Source organism: Monodelphis domestica, chromosome 2 (genome assembly GCF_027887165.1).
Source record: "Monodelphis domestica isolate mMonDom1 chromosome 2, mMonDom1.pri, whole genome shotgun sequence".
NCBI classification, from domain to species: Eukaryota; Metazoa; Chordata; class Mammalia; order Didelphimorphia; family Didelphidae; genus Monodelphis; species Monodelphis domestica.
This window is the reverse complement of record NC_077228.1, coordinates 504,989,967-505,012,144: the sequence shown is the minus strand read 5'-3', so window position 1 is coordinate 505,012,144 and position 22,178 is coordinate 504,989,967. Positions and strand designations below refer to the sequence as shown.

Genomic DNA, 22,178 nt, shown 5'->3' with positions numbered 1-22,178 from the left:
CCCTTCCCTCTTCCTCCTCTTCTTCTTCTCCAGGCTTCCTCCTCCTTCTCCTCTTCCCTTCCCTCTTCCTTTTCTTCCTCCTCCTCCTCCTCCTCCTCCTCCTCCTCCTCCTCCTCCTCCTCCTCCTCCTCCTTCTCCTCCTCTCCCTCTCCCTCCTCCTCTTTCCCTTCTCCCTCCTCCTCCTCCTCTCCCTCCTCCCCTCCCTTCCTCAGGCTCGGGCTGCAGCTGCTGCTAATGACACAGATCGGCTGCTGCTGCCGCCGCCGCCGGAGCGGGCGGACAGGCGGGCGAACCGAGGCAGAGCGCGGAGCGCGGAGCGCCCCGAGAGCCGCGAGCGGCCCGCGGACGGCCGAGAGGCCCCGAGACAGCGGCGCTCGCCTCGTCGCCCGGCCCAGCCCGGCGCGGGCGCTGCTCCAACTGCCCGGGATGGAGGCGGGCCGGGCCCGGGCCCGGGGCTCGGGCTGAGTGCCCCCCGCGCGCTCGGATGGCGGGCGGCGCCGGCTGGGCGGGCGGCCCCGCGGCGCTGCTGCGCTCCGTGCGCCGACTGCGGGAGGTGTTCGAGGTGTGCGGCCGGGACGCGGACGGCTTCTTGCGAGTAGAGCGCTTCGTTGCCCTGGGCCTGCAATTCGGCCAGGGAGAGGAGGTGAGTGGGGCGTGGGGGCGGGGTGGGGGAGCAGCCTCTGGAGTCCTCTCGCCATCTCCTGCCGTCCCCACCCCCTGCCTGTCTACATCTCCTGCATCCCCACCCCCTGCCCAGCTCCATCTCCTGCACCCCCTGCCCATCCTGTTCCCATCTCCGTCTTCATTCTCATCTCATTCCCATCCCCGATCCAGTCACTCCCCGCGGCCATCCCAGTCCTCTTGACCTTCCCTCCTCATCCCCAACCCTTGCAGCACCTCCTTTCCCTCCTCTCTTGTTCTCTTCTGGCCAGCTTTTTCCTCCATCCAACCTCATTCTGCTCTCAGCCTCCCTTCCTCCTTCAGCACAGCACACCCTCCTCCAAAGGCCTTCTACCCTCCTCAGTCCCCAGCCCCCCTCCCCAATCTCCCAGTGGCCCCCTCCCCCTACTAAGCTCCCTCTGAGATTGGAGTCCTTATCTCTTTCCCCGACGTTGCCCCTACTCCAAGCTTTGCCCTTCCAGTCGCCATCCTTCTCTTGCTGCTTCTCCCCCATGTCAGCGCCTCCATTCCTCCCGCTCCTCCCCACCCCAGATGAAGTGTTTCTTCAGTCCTCTCTCTGATCTCTTCCCTTTGAGGCAAGGATCCCTTGTCCCAGTCTTCCCTCACCCCAGTCCTTAGCCACCCTGTGCCTATGTAGGAGGAGGTGCTGGAATTCCTCCTTCCCCTCCCCATCCTAGGGAATTCCTTTGGTCTCCAAACCCCCTTCCTTCCTTCCAAACCTGATGGTATCTAGCTTTTATGCTTAGGATTTCTCCTGAGCACTTTTGGAAAATCAACCACCATCATATGCCTCTTTTCCCCCAAAGCAGGGATTCTTAACCTTTTGTGTGTGTCTTGGATACACCCCCAAAACAGCCCCTCTCAGAATCAGGTTTGCAGATGCATAAAATAAAACACATAAGATTACAAGGAAATCAGTTATAGGGAAATTAAAAATCTATTTTTCCCACTTAAGTGCACAGACCTCCAAATTCTAAGGAATCTATAGTTCTCAGTTTAAGAAACCCTGCATTAAAAGTAGCAGCTTGCTGGCTTCTCTCTCACTCTCTGTCTGTCTGTCTGTCTGTCTGTCTGTCTCTCCTCCTCCTCTCTCCCTCCCTCCCTCCTTCCCTCTCTTTATCTCTGCCTCCTCTAGTCTCTCTCTGTCTGTCTGTCTGTCTGTCCATCTCTCGTTGTCCCTATGCCACCCCCCATGCCCCACACTTCCCTTCCTGAATCAAACAGAAGTCAAGTTAGGACATATAGTTATATGGTTGTGTAGGGGAGGGAGACAGCTTTGTTGGACCCACTGTCAAACCTATTCCTGTGCTGCGTACTAGAATGTGTGTGACTGGAGAGTTTACATCAGGGAGAAGCTGGGGAGGACTGGGATGTCCAGCCCATATTCCCTCCAGGAAGCCTTTCTTGGGGTGGGGCGTCAGAACCCCAATGTAGTCCCAACACCAAGCACATTTTCCTTCTAGCTCAGCTTTGCAGGGCAGCACCAATAATGACCCTGCTTCCCAATGCCAGGGACGGATAGCCTAAAGGGCCAGTGAGATCACTGCAGCTCCTGGGTAGCAGAGCGGTGCTGAGGCCTGAGAACTAGGTTCCAAATCTTAGAGAGCTGATGCCCTTTTATTGCTCATGGGTTGGCTAGAAGCCAGGGAGTGGTTCCTGGCTCACCAACAGAGAGGCTGGTGCCTGCTGGCCAGCCCAGGGGAGAGGACCTTGCCTGTTATGGGCTGGCTGACCAGTTGGCCAGTGCAAGATTTCTCGTCTCTAAAATCAAGATTCCCAATTCTCCAGCACTGATGGGCAGCCTAGGGATTTGAATACCCATTTTACAGGAAAGGATGTGGTTGCTCATAGAGGGCAATGTCTCTGGACCTTTCTCTACAAGGAAGTTTCTTATAACAATGGAAAGGACTGTTAGATGAAGTAATGAGCTTCCTGTCACCAGGCAGGAGGAGAGGGATTATGAGTTAGGGATGCAAACTACAGAGATTTCTGCTCTGAGTAGGAGTTTGAAGGTGATAAACTTTAAGCTTGTAAATGTGAACTGGGACCTGAGCCCAGCTGGTCTGTCTTTCCTGGTGATGATGGTTTGGTGGGAAGAGCTCTGACATCAGAGGACCACGATTCAGATGGGACACTTGGGACCTGTAGGGTCTTAGGTTCCTTGAGTCTTAGTTTCTTCGTCTGCCAAATGTGGGAGTCAAACTCTATGGCCACAGTGTCCCCTTCCAGCTTTAGATCTATAATCCAGGAGTTCCATGGTCTGTAGAATTGTGTACAAATTTATTTACTTTCTTGAACCTCAGTTTCCTCAATTATAAAAAGAAGGATGTGAACTTGATGGCCTCTGAGATCCTTTTCTACTCTAGAGCTGTGATCCTCTAATTCCAATCTCTTACTTGAAGATACTTATATATAATCAAGTCTTATCAGTTAGGATTAGAGAATTACAGAAGGTTAGTACTGGAAGGGACCTTAAAAATTATCTCATCTGGGACGGACCTCAGAAGCCATTCTGGTCCAACACTCTCATTTTTACAGATGAGGAAATGATGTCACAGAAAAAAGACTTGCCATGGTTGCCCAGCAGAGCCAGGACTAGAACCTGAATCTCCTGTCATCTCCTGGCCACCCAGGTCTCTTCCCCTCCCTACAGTTATGGGGATTTTAGGAAAGGGGAAAGGGTTTATACCCAAGGGAAAATCACATTTAAATAACTTGAGTTTATTAACAGAGAAGGGGAAGATGTTGGGGAAGGAATAAGGGGAAGGGTAGCATCTGACATTTTACCCACTATATTTGATTATCTAAACGTATACTGTCTAACTATCTTAACTAAAGACTATTAAGAATAAATCCCTCAGTAAATCCATAGATGCACACACACGGAGTCAATGGTTGGTCAGATATCAGAAATCCCACTTGTGGTGTCCTCAGATGGTCCCAGCAAGGTAGAGGTCTTTCCCCCCGTCAATCTGTCCACCAGGAAGACTGGAGATTTTCCTCTCACCCTCAGCCAGTTGATCCTCAAAGGCCAGTTGCTTGATAGGTGGTTTGTTCAGGGAGTCTCAGCTACACACCTTCCTTCTTCACCTTCAGCTCCAGACTGAGTCATTTGGAAATTGCTCCTTGGAACTCTGACCCAACCAGCTCATAAAAGATTCTAAGTCTTAAGACTTGTCAATCATTCTTACAACTTCTATTTTCCCTTGCTATACTACTGCCTCTCTTTTTCTCCCCAAAACTCTTACTTTCTTAGGGTGGCTAGGTAGCCCAATGGATAGAGTGCCCTGACTAGAAAGTCAGGCCTAGAGATGGGAGGTCCTGGGTCAAATCTGGCCACAGACACTTCTTAGCTGTATGACCCTGAGCAAGTCACTTAACCCCAATTGCCTAGCCTTTACTATTCTTCTGCTTTGGAACTAAGACTCAGCATTGATTCCAAGACAGAAGATAAGGGTGATTTTTTAAAAACCCTTACTTTCCATCCTGGGATTATGTTTTTAAGAAATTGGAAGACTTACTCATTTTCTTTCTTTTCTTCCCTCCCTCTATTCCCCGCCCCTCTCTCTCCCTTCCTTACTTTCATCCTTCCTTTCTTTCTTTTTTCCCCTTTGCCTTCTGCCTTCGAATCAATACTAATTATTGGTTCCAAAGTAGAAGAGCAATAAAGACTAGATAGTGGGGGTTAGGTCACTGGCCCAGAGTCACACAGCTAGGAAGTGTCTGAGGTCAAATTTGAACCCAGGACCTCCTTCTATACACTGAGCCACCTAGCTGCCCTTGCCTCCCTTTAATATATTGACTTCAAAAGGCAAAATGAACTCCCAGGAACAGGCAGACTAGATGAATTTCTCTGTCTTCAGGAGTGAGTCTGTTCTGGTGAAATCAAAAGCTGTGTGAATGTGGTTGGCTTCAGTGGAGAGAAGGACAATTTACCAAATTCAATGGCCCCTGCAAAGTATGGTTCTTTAACATAATTACCTTGAAAGGCAAGTTGGCACCATAGAGGAAGCATAGAATTGGTCATCTGACTCCCCCACTTATTGTTTCTCTTGTCTTTGGAAAGCCACATTCAATTCCTGGACCTCAATGACCTCATCTATAAAATGGGGATAATACCCTGCCTCCCCAAGGATATTTGGGAAGATCAAGTGAGATGATTCATGTAAGTACTTTGCAGACCACTAAATCTTACAGAGCTGAATGTGCTATGATCAGTGCAGTGTAGTGACTAGAGTGCTGGACCTGGAGTTTGAATCCTGCATCAGACTCTTACTAGAAGTATGACTGAGCAATATAGAGTCTCTCTAGTTCTTAGTTACCTCATCTACAAAGTTATCTGTAATGCCTCTCTTAGTCTGAGAGGAAGAATGGAGTAATTGAGAAATATTCAGCAAGGGAAGCTAGGCTGCTCAGTGAATAGAGAACCAGGTCCAAAGATAGGAGGTTCTGGGTTAAAATTTGATCTCAGACATTTACTCTGGGTAAGTCATTTAAACCCCATTGCTTAGTCCTTACAATTTTTCTCTCTTGGAAGGGATATATTTTAAGACAGAAGGTAAGAGTTTATTTTTAAAATATATGCTTAGCAAAATAAATAAAAATACAATAGACCATTGATAATGCTAATACTTGGTTTTTTAAGTCAATATATGGCCCCCAGGAATCCTTTTGTATGGTTTAGTTCCCCCTCCCTTTCCATTTGTCTGACACCTCAGCTGTGGGCAACTCTTAGGCAATGGTTTAGCAGTTGCCAATCAGCATGAATAAAATCCCCTATATCCATGTTGGTGAACCTATGGCATATGTGCCAGAACATGCCAGAGGGGGGCTGCTCCCTTCTCCCTCTCCACCAGACCCAAGGATATTTCTCTCATCATCTACCCCTCTTCCCAGCATTCCAATAGGAACACTTTATTCCCTTACCTTTCTGGGGTAAGGGGGCAGCCCACATGCGGTGTGAGGTGCAGTTTGGGCACTCAGTCTCTAAAAGTTTCACCATCACTGCCCTATATCAATGAGGTCTCTATTCCTTGCTCTAAGAGTATTGAGAAGTTCAACAGAGAAAATGTAGGTGAAGTGTGGAGCCCCCTGTAAAGTGTTCTAGAGCTGCCAGTTGTAATGATCAAAAGCAAAGCACTAGACACCTAGAAAAACTCTTGTCTGCATCACCAGAAGTCTCCTCATCCCTCACTGTATCCTCTTGGTTCTGGAACTTTCCCATGTGTACAGGTGCCCCTCTTAGGCAGAGATCTTTTCTTCTACTTCCCTGTGACAGATACAAACAGCCCCTAATATGAAAATGGCTGTAACCCAGAATAGCATAGAAGAATGTGGAGTCAGAGGACCCAGGTTCAAATCCCAGCTCAATCATTTCCTAACTATGTTATATGACCACAGGTAGGCCATTTTATGCTTCTGAGCCTTGGTTTCCCTTTCCCCTTCTGTAAAATGAGGAAATTGGGCTGGAGCATGTCTAAGGTCCCTCCAAACTCTAAACACTGATCAACTTTTCTGCCTCTTTTGGGCATGGGTCATCAAAACTTATTAGCATCACACCAAGAGCCATGCATGGTTGCTTGGAAAAATATGGGACTGCTGGTGGGATTTTGGTCATTCCCCCAAGAATAGTAGCAATTGGTAATCAGGACAGCTGAATGGCTCATTCCTTACATTAGAAGGCTGGGGGAGTGGCTATGTGATACCAAACTCCTCCCTTTGAGTTTAGAGAAAGGTATGCTTGCTATTGACTATGGGGATGACCCAAAGCAGGGAAGGATGTTAGCACATTTGGATAATGGAATCCACATTCCAAAAGATCTTGACAGCCTTGCCTAGCCTTGGGCTGAATTTGATAAAATACAAGTCACTAGAGAAAATATAAAGTCTCATACTTGGGTTCAAAGAGTCAACTTCCCCCCCCCCAAATAATAAAGTTTGAATGACTACTGACAGGGTGGAAAAAAAGAATCAGCTCCCCAAGATCAGGGTAGGAGAGGCACGGTTGGATGACAATTTGTCTAAAAGAGGTCAGGAGGTGTTAGTATCCTGAAAACACAATAGGAGTCAGCAGTGTGGTGTGGTAGCAACAAACTAATAGTATGTCAGTGTAGCTTTTCAGGAACTTCTCTACTCTGTCCAAGTCAAGTCACATTGGAAGGGTTGCATTTACTTCCCAGCACTGAAATGTAAGAAGGGCATTGGTACACCAGAGAACAACCAGAAGGCATTTAAAAAGATGAAGAACTTACATCCATGATATAAGATTGAAAGAACTAGGAGTGTTTATCCTGGAGAGGAGAAGGCTCTGGGGGACAGGATAAGTATCTTCAAATATTTAAAGGGTTATCCTTGGAGGAGGGATCAGATTTGTTCTGTTTGTCCCCACAGGACAAGAATAGGGCAAAGAATGGAAAATGCAAAGAAGCAAACTTAGATCTGATATCAGGAGAAATTTCCTAAAAACTAGAGTTGCCCCAAAGTGGATTGGGTTTCCCAGAGAGGTGGTGGGTCCTCTTTCCTTGGAGGTCTTCAAGCAGATACCTTTGGTCAGCTGTTTTATAGTGGGAGATTCTTATGATTTGGGGTTGGAGGAGATGGAATGCCAAGGTCCTTTCCCATTCTCAGATTCTGTGATTCTACCTAATGGGACAGTTAGGTGGCACAGTGGATAGAGAACTGGATCTAAAGTCAGGAAGACTCACCTTCCCAACTTCAAATTTGGTTTACCAACTATGTGACCCTGGGGGAGTCACTTAATCTCAATTGACTTAAAAAGAATCTTTTACAATAGTCCAAGTGAGAAATGGTGAGAGACTGAAATCACAGTTATTCTTTAGTAGAGTCAGGATGCCTTCTCAATTAAGTCTCGAGAGTCCCTGATCTGACAGAGTTATTAATACAACTGAAACAGTTTAAGTGTACTGTACTTCACATCCTTGGCTCTGGAAGTAGAGAATCTGAATTCAAATTCTGGCTCTGATTCTTATTATCTGTGTGACCTTGGGCAAATCATTTAATTTCTTGGTGCCCCAGTTTCCTTATGTATAAGAGAGGGAGTTTGACCAGGTGGCCCCTGATGTTCCTTTGAGCTTAAATCCATATTTATATGTTTGTAAAACTATTTTTTTCAATTAAGCATTTATTTTTTTCTCTCTCACTGAAAAAGAAAAAGGGAAATTTTCACATCAGTTGTATTTCCCAACATACTCATTATGTCTTCCCTACCCAGAGAATCGTTTCTTTTAATAAAGAATGAAAAAAGGGAAGGGGAACATAACCAACAGATTGGTTATCTTAATGGGTTCTATAAGAGCCTGTTTTTAGGAGAAATAATATTAAAGGGGACTATTTCCCAATAGATCTATTCTGTTTTTTCTTTCTAAAGATCCATCCCTTGCAATAAGATATGAAAAAGAAGAGGAGATGGGGAAATCTTAACCAACAGATTGATGATCTTAACGGGTTCTCTGAGAGCATGTTGTTAGGTGAAACAATATGAAAGGGGCAGTTCCTGGGGAATGATATTTATGCGTATGCAAGAAGCAAGATTGTGACAGTACACAGATTGACACTCAGGAGAACTGGATTCAGTTGAAGAAAAAATGTATTAGGGGCTTATTCAGTTCAGTGCACTCTGTTAGGGTAGGTACAAGATAAAGAGCTTGCCCTCAATCTGCTCACAGTCAGAATAGGAGAGTTAATGCCTCTCCATGCAGTTCAGATGTGATCATGGCTGTCCTTGAAGACAGCAAGGTTTCGGTCTGCAAATAGGGCAAGGAAGGAAGGCGCCAGGCAACAGGGAGGACAGTATGGTATTGATTCAAGGGAAATGTCTTGTTCTGAGTATTCCTCTGGGGCTCTGTGGTTGTAAATAGAAGTTGGTTGTTTGTTTTATATTAATTAGAAAAAAGGTTCAATCTTTAAGAAATTTATCTCATTTTAAGAGAGACACGTAATTAAGTTTCACAAGTATAAAACCAAGTCATCCCTCTGAATTCGGGAATAAGAGAGGCATTTGGATGTAGATACAATTCCATTTCTAGATGGTAACTATGAATTTGGAGAGGGACAACACTCATTGCATTAAGGTTTGGGATTCTGATGAGGTTTCTATGCCCACAGACTTCTTTTATATCATGTTCATTGACTACAGTGGTCCCAGCTCAATGGCTCTAGAGCTTCAGAAAGTCCATGGGCCGTGACGTTGACTGTCACTTCTATAGCCACCGCTTGAAGAGCTCTCAGTGTCTGTCTTATGTTTGCTGAGTGGAGTCCTCACCATTTAAGCTCTTCCTGCAAACAGGAAAGTGTTTTTGTTTTTGTTTGTTTGTTTGTTTTTGTTTTTTTTTAACTCTTATCTTCTGTCTTAGAATCAATTTTGTGTACCGGTTCTAAGGAAGAAGAGTGGTAAGGACTAGGCAACAGGAGTTAAGTGACTTGACCAGAGTCCCACAACTAGGACATTTCTGAGGCTAGATTTGAATCTAGGGCTTCCCATTTCTAAACCTGGCTCTCTATCCACTGAGCCACCTAACTGCCCCTGGTAATAAAGTTCTGTGCAAAGAATTTTGGATTGGGAGTCAGAAGGTCTACTATTCTGCTACTTACAACCTGTATGACCATGGACAGTTCCCTTACCCTAAGTTTCTTCTATAAAATAAGGGAGTTGGACTAAATGATCTCTTAAGATTCTTTGTAACTAAAATCCTATGATTCAACTAGCCTCTTGGGTGAATGGATGAATGGACCAATGACCTTTCATGGTATAATGGAGTGGAGGTGGGAGAAGAAAACTTGATTATTGCCACCTATCTATGGCAATTTGGAGAAGCAATGTGGTATTGTGGGAAGACCCTCAACTTGAAGGCTAGAAACTCAAATCTTGAGCCTACCTCTGACACACAGCAGTCCTGACAGGTAAGGGCTATTATGGACCCCATTTTACAGATGAGGAAACCAAGGCAGATAGCAGTTCATTGACTTGCCCAGTAATCATCAAGTTACTTGCCAGTTACTCATCAAGTAAGTGTCTAAGTCTGAATTTGAATTCAGGTCTCCCAGATTCCAATGTTAACACACAGGCACTATGGCACTCCCTAGCTATCATGATTGTGAGCCAGGTATTTATCCTCTGATTCCCAGTTAACACATTTCTGAAATAGGGACCTGAATTTACCTCTTGGATTGTTACAAGGAAAAACATTATATTCATTGTAGGGTTATAGAAATGAGGGCTGTCAGGCAAATAGATAGCATAGTAAATAGAAAGCCATGCCTAGGAATGGGAGGTCCTGGGTTCAAATCTAGCCTCAGAAACTTCCTAGCTGTATGACCCTGGGCAAGACACAATCCCAATTGCCTAGCCTTTACTATTCTTCTGCCTTGGAACCAATACACAGTATTGATTCTCAGATGGAAAGTAAGGGTTTAAAAATAAAGAGAAAGAAATGTGAGCTATTAATGTCATGGTAGCAGAATGCTATTGGCTGGGGCAGCCTCATCTGGGGTGTCTATATCTGTGGATGGTGGTGGCACTAAGTATGGAGGATGATTAATCATACGGTAAGATCCTTGAGTCCAAGGACCATGTTTTCATCCTTTTGTGAAGGATGTACAGCTCTGCCTGCTTATGGGGGCTTGTGTAGCAGGAGTTTGATATTCTCCTGCCATAGATACTAACAAAAGCATCAAAACAACCTGTTTCCTTTCTCAGAAAAGCAAGAGTTCTCTGGGCTTTTGAATCTTTGCCTTTGTTTCATTTTGCAAAGTATAAAAAACATAAAAAGCTGGGGAAGAAGTCAGGATGGCCTGGGACTCATTGCTGGTGAGTGAGCCATCCCAGGGGGGGCTAGGAGACAAAACTTGCTCCTAGCTCCCTAGTGGTTTATCCAGAAAAAAAAAAAAACCCTACTCTAGAGGGAAAAACATCAGGGATTTGACTTAGTGTAGAAATTCTTGAGTTCGTATTTGTTGCTAGTGATATAGAGGAGATTCTTATTTCAAAGGGCTGGTTTCAGGGATTGCTGGGGTTCTTTCCGATTGTGATTCATGTAAGGCAGTTAATCAGAGAGGCTCTAATTTATTCAGACTTCTCCAGTCAACCCAATTCCATTACCAGGCATGAGCCTTTGGGATATAAAGCTTTGGAGCCAAAAGGGACCATCCTTAGAGATGATCCACTTCAAGCCCCTCATTTCAGAGGATGACACTGATGTCCAGAGAGACCAGGATGCTCTCAGGGTCATGATTTGTGTTTAACTTTGCCTTCCCTCTCAGATGCAGCCTCTGGACTTTGTAAGAAAGAAAATAGGGACTTTCCAGCTCCAGGGGCCTACCATGCTGGTTTGGGGTCTCAGTTCAGAATTGGCCTGCCTTACTGTACCTCCACTGGGTTGTGGAATTTCTGCTAGTATAAAATTATAAGATTTATAGTTGGAAGAAACCACAGAGGCCATCTAGTCTAGTTTCCCATCCCATTTTACAGAGGAGGAACCCAAGACTCAGAGATGGTATAGCAACTTGCCCAGAGTCACACAGCTAATTAGTGGTGGAGCTAGTATTTGAATTCTATCTTTGTGACCCTGAATTTAACTTTCTTTCCCCCTAATCACAGTGTCAGCTTCAACCCATTGCAACAGGTCATCTAATTTAACTGAGGCCTTCTTTTTATCTCATCAGATTTAGGTTTATTAACCTGGAAATCTGTAGCTCTTAAACTTTTGGAGTTCAATTAGAGAGCTGCCTCCAGTCCCCAGGAGAAGAAATCATTGAATTGTGTCAATGGGTTGCTTAGCCTGGTCTTTAGCCATCCCTCTCTGAAATCCTAATTGGTCTTTCCTCTTGTTAGTCATTCATTGGAGAACTTTCTCCTCTTGCTCTTCATTCTGGGGGCTGACACAAGCAACAGTGACAGATTTGCCCAAAATTGGAATATGGAAAATTCCCTGGCAGCTGGTGCCTCTAGGGATGCTGGCAGAGGGGCTTACCATTAAATGGCTCCACTTATCTCATAGCTGAGCTTTCTGTGAGAAACTAAGAACAGGGAAGAGATGGGTTGGGCAGACTTTACAGACAAAATAGACTCTGACATAGGTTTTATAATGTAAATGGTACCAGGGGGGCATGGAGGCACACGGATCCTCAACTTGACCTTATAGACTATGGAAAGGGGTCCTTCCATCCAATTCTCAGCCAGCCCATCCATCATCTTCAAGCTCCCAATGTCCTTTCAGCAAGGCACCAAGATGGTGCCCTTCACTTGTTCTCACTCCATGGGAAGGGGCCCTTCAGATAAAAGTTCATGCTAGGTAATGGAATTGGCTTGATTGAAGAACTCTTCAGATAGATCAAGGACTCCCTGATTAACTTCCTTACATATTGGAAGAGCCTCTAGACATTCTTAAGGCCATCTTATACCTGAAACAGGGATCTCCTCTACAATTCCAGCAACAATCCAGAATATGGGAATTTCCAGGTTATGTCAAATCCCCAATTTGGAAAGCCCAGTATTGTCACCAACAGTGTCACCAGAGCATAGGTTACAGGAGAACATGATTATTCTCCCTGACATCAGCACCTGAATCATAACGATACATCTCAAAACTAGAACCCAAGAATCTTGAAGTCAGCCAGGACTTAATAGTAATCTGGTCTTCAATCCATCTTTCCATCTTGGGTCCCAAATCCACGCATTTAGCTAAACGTTTTCTCAATAGTGTCTTGTACATAGGAAATATTTGTTTATCTGTTTGATTTTTAAAATCAGAACTTCCACTGTTAATAATAATATTGTCTCAGGGAGATCAAAGGATAAAAGTTGGGAAGAACTAAGTTTAAACCATCCATCAGGAATTTAATATCTGGTCAAGCTACTTAACCTTCCTTGTCCTCAGTTTCCTGTAAAGTAAAGATAATAATAGCACCTATCTCACAGAGTTGCTGTGAGGCTCAGATGAAATAATATATGGAAAGTTCTTTGTAAACCTTAAAGTGATCAACAAATACTAACTAGCTAATTGACCAGAATATCCATCTAAACAAACAGCTTTTGTTTTTAAAAACCCTTACCTTCTGTCTCAGAATCAATATTGTAGGGGGCAGCTGAGTGGCTCAGTGGATTGAGAGCCAGGTCTAGAGATGGGAGGTCCTAGGTTCAAATTTGGCCTCAGACACTTCCCAGCTGTGTGACCCTGGGAAAGTCACTTGACCCCCCATTGCCTAGCCCTTACCACTCTTCTGCCTTGGAGCCAATACACAGTATTGACTCCAAGATGGAAGGTGAGGGTTTAAAAAAAAAAAGAATCAATATTGTATATTGATTCTAAGACAGAAGTGTGGTAAGGGCTAGGCAATGGAAGTTAAATAACTTGCCCATGGTCATACAGCTAGAAATCTAGCTTTGAACTCAGGACCTCCCATCTCTAAGCTTGGCTGTCAATCCACTGAGACACTTAGCTGTTCCTTATAACACTTGTTTTTGTAAAGAAGTGGAAGCACAGTAAGAGCATATCACTTGGGAAATGGCTAAACCAAGCATGATACCCAAATGTAATGGACAGTTACTATGCTGGAAGAATTGAGAACTAGGAGGAATTCAGAGAAGCAGGAGAAAATTTAATAAATAACTGATACAGAATTAAGTGGAGAGAAGAACCAGAAAGGCAAGTTCCACTACGGCAGCACTGTAAATAGAAAGGGAAAAACTAAATGCATTCAATTAATGCAATTAATTAATTAATGCATCTTTAATTAAGATGCCCAAGCTTAGCCATTAAGAAAAGTTGAGGAAATGAACTTCCTCCTTTCTCTATACAGCTGGAAACTATGGATTTTGGAAGATCAATTAATCCATCAACAAATAGTTATTAATTGATTAATAATTAAATATTAATTCAATTATTGATTATATGTGATGTATAATATATTCTATATAAACTACATAAATAATTAAATATTAATTTCTTGTATCCCTACTATGTAGCTGGCAGTGTGTTCCATGCTAACGATGCAAAGACAAAAAATGAAACTATCCCTGACCTCAAGGGACTTCCATTTTAATGAAGTAGATTTCAAGTACATATATAAGGATAGACAGAATAAATATAAAGATATCTCTATTTATCTAGGCAGACATAGACATGGACATGGACATATACATACACATATATTGGGTTTTTTTTTAATCCTTACCTTCCATCTTAAAATCCATACTGTGTTTTGGTTCCAAGGCAGGAGAATGGTAAAGGCTAGCTAATGGATATTAAATGACTTTCCCAGGGTCATACATCTAGGAAGTGTCTACAGCCAAATTTGAACCTGAGATCTCCCTCACCTGACTGTCAATCCACCAAACTCATTGCCCCTACATATGTTTATTATTAATCATTCTTCTGTAAGCTATTGCCTCTTGCTCTTCATGCTGGGAGCTGGCACGACCAACAGTGCCCATGAATTGAAATATGGAAGATTCTCTGGTATCTGGGTCCTCTGGGGAATGTTGGATGTACACACACAAACACACACACACAGGCACTGGTAGTTGGGGGAACAGGAAAAATTTCGTGCAAAAGATGGTATTTGAACAGCATTGTAAATGTAGAGATGAATGCTTTGAGGCAGAATAAGGAGCGAGGGCATTCCAGGCCTGGGATGACCAATGCAAAGGCTCAGAGATGGAAGATGGAGTATTGAAGGTGAGCAACAGAAAGATGTCCAGTTGGCCTGGTACACAGAATGAGGGAGGGGAAGTGACATGCAATGAGACTGCCTTGGTTTTCAGTGCTTTGCACATAGTAAATAATTCATGTTTTTTCATTCATTCATTTATTCATTCAGAGCCCTTGGAAAGGTAGGTTGGGATCATGCTGTAAAGAGCTTCAAAAGAGGGAGTTTGCATTAGATTCCAAAAGCCACAAGGAGCCACAGGAGTTGACTGAGCAGAGCAATGCTATAGTCAGATCTGTGTTTAAAGAAAATCACTTTGGCAGCAATATGGAGACTCAGTAGGAGACCATTGCCAGTTAATTAGAGGGGATGAGACTCTGAAATAAGGTGGTTGCCTATGAGCAGGGGGAAGAGAATGAATGCAAGATATCGTAGAGGGAGCATTGGCATGATTTGGAAACTGATCGGATGTTTGGGGTTATGGAGAATGAGATATCAAGGATGCTGAGAAGACCCTGGAATCCTGGAAGGGTGCTGCTGTTTCTGACCGAAAATGGAAAGTTTGAAAGAGGGGAGAGTTGTGGGGAAAAGTAACAAATTTGGTTTTGGATGTCTCGATTTGGAGATATCTCCAAGACATCCGGTTTGAAATATTCAATAGCAGTTGGGGATTCAGAACTGAAGCCTAGGGGAGAAACTGGAATTAGATATGTAGATCTGTGAGTCATCTGCATAGAGATGATAATTAAAGTAATGGGAGCTGTGGAGGTTACCAAGAGAGTGAATAGAGAGAGAAAAGAGCCCAGGAAAGCATCCATAGTTAGAGGGCAAAATATGGAAAAAAGATTGAGGAGTGACCTGGCTGGTTGGGAGTGAACCAGGAGAAAATAATGTTACAAAAACCCCAGAGGGGCAGCTAGGTGGCTCAGTGGATAGAGAGCCAGGCCCCGAGATGGGAGGTCCTGGGTTCAAATTTGACCTCAGATACTTCCTAGCTGTGTGACCCTGGGCAAGTCACCCATTAACTAACCCTTACTGCTCTTCTGTCTTGAAACCAATACACAGTATTGATTCTAAGTTGGAAGGTAAGGGTTTAAGGGAAAAAAAAACATTTTGCAGAGAAAGAGAGGAGAGATATAGAATGATAACTTGAGGGGATGGTGGAAACAGAAGGGACTAGTGAAGATTTTTTAAGCCTAGGAGAACCTTGGGCAGATAAGAAAAAATTGAAGATTTGAGAGGGGGAGAATGATTTAGGCAATTGGCTAGAGAAAATGGGACAAGATGGGATCAAACATTCATATGGAGAGAAGGGTTGGCTTTGGGAAAGAGAAGGATCACCTCATTTTCAGAATCTGGAAGAAGGAAGACAGTGGAGACTAAAGGTGAAGAGAAGGCACAAAGAGGGAGCTCATAGCCAAATCTTCAATTTACTTACTAAAGCAAGAGGCAAAGTCTTCAGCTGAGAGAGGGAAAGTAAGAGGTGTGGAAGACTTGAGAGGAGAGGGAGAGAAGGTTTGGAATAGCTTCTGGGGCGAGTTATTTAAAGAATCAATTAAGGAGGGATCAAAGGATGGCCTTGCTGCATAGAGGTGGGATAACACGAATTTGTAACATACCCAGCTGCACAGTTGTGAGAATTCCTCCAAGTCCTGATGATGCATATGAAGAGGAGGAAGGGAGGCTGATGGTGGGGTGTTATTCACAGCTGAGATATGGCAAGGGAAGAAAGATGGTAAGAAAAGGAAAGGGGAGAGGGGAAATCTGAGAGCAAAGGACAGATTGGAAAAGAAGGAAAGTGATGTCGGGATTGGATTAATGGCCTGAGAGAATACAGAGTGGGGGAGGGAATGGAGGTCTTAATGAAGGAGAAGAAAGGATTTAGGAGGAATGAGGCACACGAGTATGGCAGGTTATGCTAAAAGAAGACTAGCAATTTCTAATAGAGGAAGTAGATTCTTGTTGATCATGACATCCTGGAAAGGAGGGAGTCCAGAGAGAGAGTAGAGCCAAGAGTGAGATGAACATGGCTGGACTCCCTCCTGAAATGGTGGATATTAGATTGGAAGTTCCTTGAGGGCAGGGACCAGTTTTGTCAGCCTTTGTTTTTTGTTTGAATGAGCATATTTTAATTTATTTTGTTAATCTTTTCTGTTTACATTTATAATATCCATTTTTTAAAAACAGTAAGCTCCAAATTCTCTCCCCCTCCCATCTCTCTCCAACCCTTTGAGAAGGCAAGCCATAAAATGTGGATTATACATGTGAAGCAAAACATATTTCTGGGTTAGCAATGGCTTTGCCTTTGTATCCCCAGTGCTTAGCACAGTACCAGAGAGGGGTTTGCCATCTGGAAAATGGGGCTTCCGTGTGGAGATACTTCTTGGGGAGGGGTTCAAATTCTGGAGAGAAGTGAGTCAAAGTAGAACTTCTATCAACTCATGCATAATGAAATGAGCAGAGCCAGAACAATTCATACAATGGCCAGAATACAGTAGGGGAAGTTAGCTGGCACCATAGCAGATAGAGCCATGGCTCAAAGTCAGGAAAACTCATCTTCCTGAGTTCAAATCTGGCCTTAGATACTTCCTAGCTCTAAGACTCCTAGAATAAATAGTTGCTGATTGAATAATTTGTTGTTGTACAGTCATTTTAGTTATGTCTGATTCTCTGTGACCCCATTTGGGGTTTTCTTGACAAAAATACTAGAGTGATTTGCCATTTCCTTCTCCAACTCATTTGACAGGTAAGGGTGACTTTCCCAGGGTCACAGAGCTAGGAAGTGTCTGAGGCAAGATTTGAACTCAGGACTTTCTGACTCCAGGATTGGCACTCTATCCACTGAGCCACCTAGCTTACTGATTGGATAATTAACAGATTATTTTGAAAATCCTTTCCTTCTCTTGCATCCTGTAAGTCCTTGGTTATAACAGAGTGGGGAGTTGAGGGAACAAATTGTGGGCAAATGACCAAATGTAAATAAATGTTATAAACAGGGACTCCTCTGTTTGAGTATATTTACATGCAGTAATGGGCTGAGGTGAGAGAATGACTGCCCTCTTTTCTGATTTTCTGTGACACCTCTTGTTCTGCCCTCAGGGAAAACAGAATAGCATCTCATCACTATCCTTTTCACAGGTCTGTAGAGCTGGGAAGAGCTTGATTGGCTTAGGAAGCAATGGAAAGTACATTGGTTTTTGAAGTCCTAGGACCTGGGTTCAAATTCTACCTCTGGTGTTTATCATTCTTGTGACCTTTTGAAAATCACATTCCTTCCCTGGCCTTACTATTTGTAAAAGGAGAGGGTTGGACTAATCAGCCTCTGAGACCTATTCCAGTTCTAGGTAAATGATCCTGTAAGTCTCTTCACTTCCCCTAGCCTCAGTTTCCTCATCTGTAAAATGAAGGTGTTGGACGAAGGGTCACCTCTAAGGTCCCTTCTAACTCTCAATCTCTGATCTCAAACTTTCATCCTACACACTTCTTTGACAGCTACTGCTAATGTGAATTGCTTCAGGGCACCTTTTAAGCAAGGCTGTACCAGCCCTCAAAGAGCTTACAGTCTAATGGGGGGAGAGAGGCTAGAAAGAGGAGCTTCAAGGGCTAAGTCAACAGGGGACATATTGAGGAAGGCCAGAGGAGCCTGGTTTCAGCCAAGAGAAAGCAGAAAATCTCACTTATCAGAGCCTGAGGTCCCAGGGGGAAAGTCCAAATTCCAATGAGAGGGAGATGAGGAAGATGGACAGCATAGGGACAGCATGGTTTGGAAATATCTGAGATGTGCCTAGACAACTCTGATTACAGAGGGGGTGCTAATCACATTGGTAGAGGGGATGCACTCTAGACCAATAAAGTCACAGGTCTGGACCTTTCCTATAAATGTGAACTATTGTAAGAGTTACAACTAGGGTCAGGTAAGCAGGGTCTTGCCACAGGGTACTTGCATCCAACATCTAGCACTTTCTCCCCAAGGTGACCCCCATTTCTGTGCCTTGACTCATGGTCCTACAGAAGCCTGGGTCACTAGACTCATTAAGGGCTTGGTTTTCTTCCTCCTCCCCTCAATTCCTTCCCTGCTTGATAGCTGTATGGCTACCCCCATCCCCCATCCAATTATTCTTGCCCCAAGCGAAAAATTCCTGATGATGGTATTCTTGAAGCACATCTCTGCCTGGTGGCAGGTTTTTCAATAAGATAACCAAGGAGAGGCTGGGAGATTGTTCTTTCTGGGAAGAAACCCTTTCTTCTTGTAATGAGGTGTTTATATAAGAGGCAGCCATTCAGAGGGTCTTTACCCCCTTTTTAAACAAAGGTTAGAGAGAGAAAAGGGCCTCAGAGATCAACTAGTCTAGAAGTTCTTAACCTGGGGGCTGAAAACTTAGTTGTATATTATATTTATATTTTACATTTATATTTTACATATTTGATTTCTATTATTTATATATTCTATTTCTATTTTATGTGTTATATTTCTATTTTATGTATTATGTTTCTATTATATTTCTTTTATTTTTATATAAATATATCATATTTATATGTTACATATATAAATATATATTATATTATATATTATATTTATATATTACATATATAAATATTAATACTATATGTAAATATATTGTATATATTTATACATAAATATATATTTTCTATAAATTTTTTATTTTTAATTATATTTTATTATATATTCACATAATATATAAATAATAAAAATATAAATAAATAAAAATCTGTTTAAATCTACATTTCTAAATAGAAATATTATATATTTATTATTTATATTTTACATTACTTATATTTATATTTTTAAAAATATATTGATGGGGCAGCAAGGTGGCTCAGTGGGTTCAGAGCCAAGCCTATGGGAGGTCCTGAATTCAAATGCGGCCCCAGACACTTCTTAGCAGGATGACAAGTCACTTATTAAAACTCCCCTTGCATAGCCCTTACCACTCTTTGAAACCAAAACATAGTATTGATTCTAAGACAGAAGGTCAAGATTTAAGTGTATGTATTGTAAGATTAAAATTAATATCCAATAACTCCAAGTATTATATTTCTTAAGATTTATTAGTAATAATTTGAAGTAGAGGAAATAGATAAAGCCCAAGTAAAGACAAGTTTACCGGACCAGGATAGCAGGAGAAGAGGGAGGGGCGGGGTTACAGAAACTTATCTCCAAAAAGTAAGGAGGTATTGTGAGGACACAAGTAGGATTCTGGGAAATGAAGTCCTGGGGTACACAATTCTATATGTATATGACTATTTCAGCATAATCGGTTTTCTTTGTCATCCTGTTAATTTCATTTTTATTCATTTACAAATGTCATTCTGCAAAGGGGACCATAAGATTTACCTGAGGGGTACTGGAGGAGATCAGGGGCTCATCCCTCTCCCTTTTCCTCCACCACTCCACATTTGATTTTCCCTTTGATGTAGAATATCCCAGCCAGTCACAATGGGTTGCAGGTAAGGGATTTCTTCTACATTTAGCAGGGAATGGAGCTGGGTCTCTTTGAAAGATCCCTGCCAGATCCGGAGAACATATGCTGGTGTCCTGTGTGCTACCCATCATCCACAATCAGTCACTGTACCACTCAGCAGGTCCCTAGCCTCAGTGATTGTAAACTCATTGTCAGATTAATCAGCCTCCTCCCCCACTTCATCCTGGCTTTGAGAACGTGAATCTACTGGGAAGGAACTGAAAATCCCATCAAGGTAACCCAAAGCTAATCAGAAATGATTGTTTGATTTCCCACTGCTTTGGATTATCTAGTTGTTGCTTCTTTCCATCTGGTGCAGGTAATTAAGCTTTGCTTATATCTGTGAATAATTAGCCCTAGACTGCTTTCCTGGCTTGACAGGCAACATGCTTTCTGGAGGTGCTCTTCAAATTATTTCCATCTTGAAATCCTAGAAACAAAAAATTCTTGAACATTCCCTCCACATATATACACTTTTAAGTTGTATGTGTGTGTATATATATATATATATATATATATATATATATATATATATATATATAGAGAGAGAGAGAGAGAGAGAGAGAGAGAGAGAGAGAGATGTACAATTCTACTAAAAACTATGTACATGATATAACTCATAGATTAAAAATCAAAATTTTATTTTTTTCAAATTTATTTTTAATTTTAAATATTTTCCATGTCTTCAGGAGTCATTTTCTTTCCCTCTCCTGTTCCCTCCCCACTCCCAGAGCCCACAAGCCATTCCACTGGGTTGTACAAATGTTGTCCTATTTCCATATTATTCATTTTTGCTATAGAGCAATCTTTTAAAGTCAAACTCCCAACTCATATACCCATATATACAAGGGATAAGTGATAAGTCATATGTTTTTCTTTTGCATTTCTTCTCCCACAGTTCTTTCTCTCAATGAGGTTAGCATTCTTTCCCATAAGTCCCTTAGGAGTGTCCTGGATCATTGCATTGCTACTAGTAACAAAGTCTATCACAGTTGATCGTTCCACAATGTTTCAGTTACTGTGTACATGTGTACACTGTTCTCCTGGTTCTGCTTATTTCACTCTGCATCAGTTCATGTAGGTCTTTCCAGCTCTCACGGAAATCATCCTGCTCATCATTCCTTAGTAGTATTTCATCACCATCATATACCACAGTTTGTTCAGCCATTCCCCAATTAAGGAACATCCTCTCATTTTCCAACTTATCATCACCACAGAGTGTGACTATGAATAAAAAAAAAACATAATTTTTAAGAGGATAAGATAAATCATAATTGATCCTACAGGAACTAGAAAGTCACTAGAATTTAAGGGAATGATGGGTTTCAGGAAATCATTTTGGTGGTAGAGGGCTAGGTTAGAGGAAGGAGAGAGTTGAGGAAGGGAGAAGGATGAGGAGACCATTGCAATAGTTTAGACAACAGATGATGAGGGCTTCCATTAAAGGTAATAATCAAGGGAGCAAAGGAAAAGGGGAGGAATGAAAGATGTTGGTAGGAAGGACAAGATTTGGCAACTGATCTGGGGGGGTGAAAGAACAAGAGAGGTTGAGGATGACACTGAGGTTGTGTACTTGTGTGACTGGAAGATTGATGATGCCTTTGATAGTAATAGGGATTAATGAAAGAGGTTGCCCAGGACTATGCTGGAAGCAGCTCAACAATCTACTGGAAAGCTGATTTTGAAATGTTCTGTATGTGCATCATGCAGAATCAAGGCTTGATTTACCATTTTGCTGGTTATCTAGTAGTAAGAAGTGATGGAGAAAATATAAATAATACAGATTAAATTTAAAAGTGTGTCTAGCTTTTTTCCCCTGCAGAGAGCCCAATTGTTAAAATATTCTTTCTGGTTTGGTGGAATAGATAATATAATGAGATCCAAGATGTAGATCACAACTCATCCATACCTACTCATTCTGCTCAACTCACTTTGTCCCACCCAAAATGAAAAGGGTAGAGATGAGGTTCTTATTCACCAGACTACAGAGCTGGTCCTCTGAGAGGTAAATGCTGCAGCCATGGGGTGATCTAGGGAGTTTGGGGCTGGGTGTGCTAAAGGGCAGTGAATTTTCCTTGTGGTTCCTGCGCACCTGCTGTGGCAGGTCTGATGCCTGACTCAGAGAGGGGATGGATGTTCAAGGACTTGAGAGTCAGGAAGAGTAGGGAAGTATTGACCTTTGAGAATCCAAGGTCACTTCTATCCTCAAATGAAGCATGAACTCACTCTCAATCACTTCCATTGGCCTTTCATCTAAGGAAAATGCACTTTCAATGTTCCTGACTTCAAACACAGAACTTTTTTCAAGAAACAATAGTGCTTCTTCTCCAAGTGGAGATGTCTTGAAGT

General features: G+C 42.7%; 1 protein-coding gene across 1 annotated transcript in view; it reads left to right on the top strand.

Moving 5' to 3' along the window:
• Positions 1-215: 215 nt before the first annotated feature.
• Positions 216-22,178, top strand: part of RAB11FIP4 (RAB11 family interacting protein 4) — a 203,814-nt gene continuing 181,851 nt past the window's right edge. Inside the window, exon 1 of the mRNA XM_001368386.4 lies at positions 216-643. Coding sequence (XP_001368423.1) covers positions 485-643 — 159 coding nt within the window. The 5' untranslated portion in view covers positions 216-484. The remainder of the gene's footprint in view (positions 644-22,178) is intronic.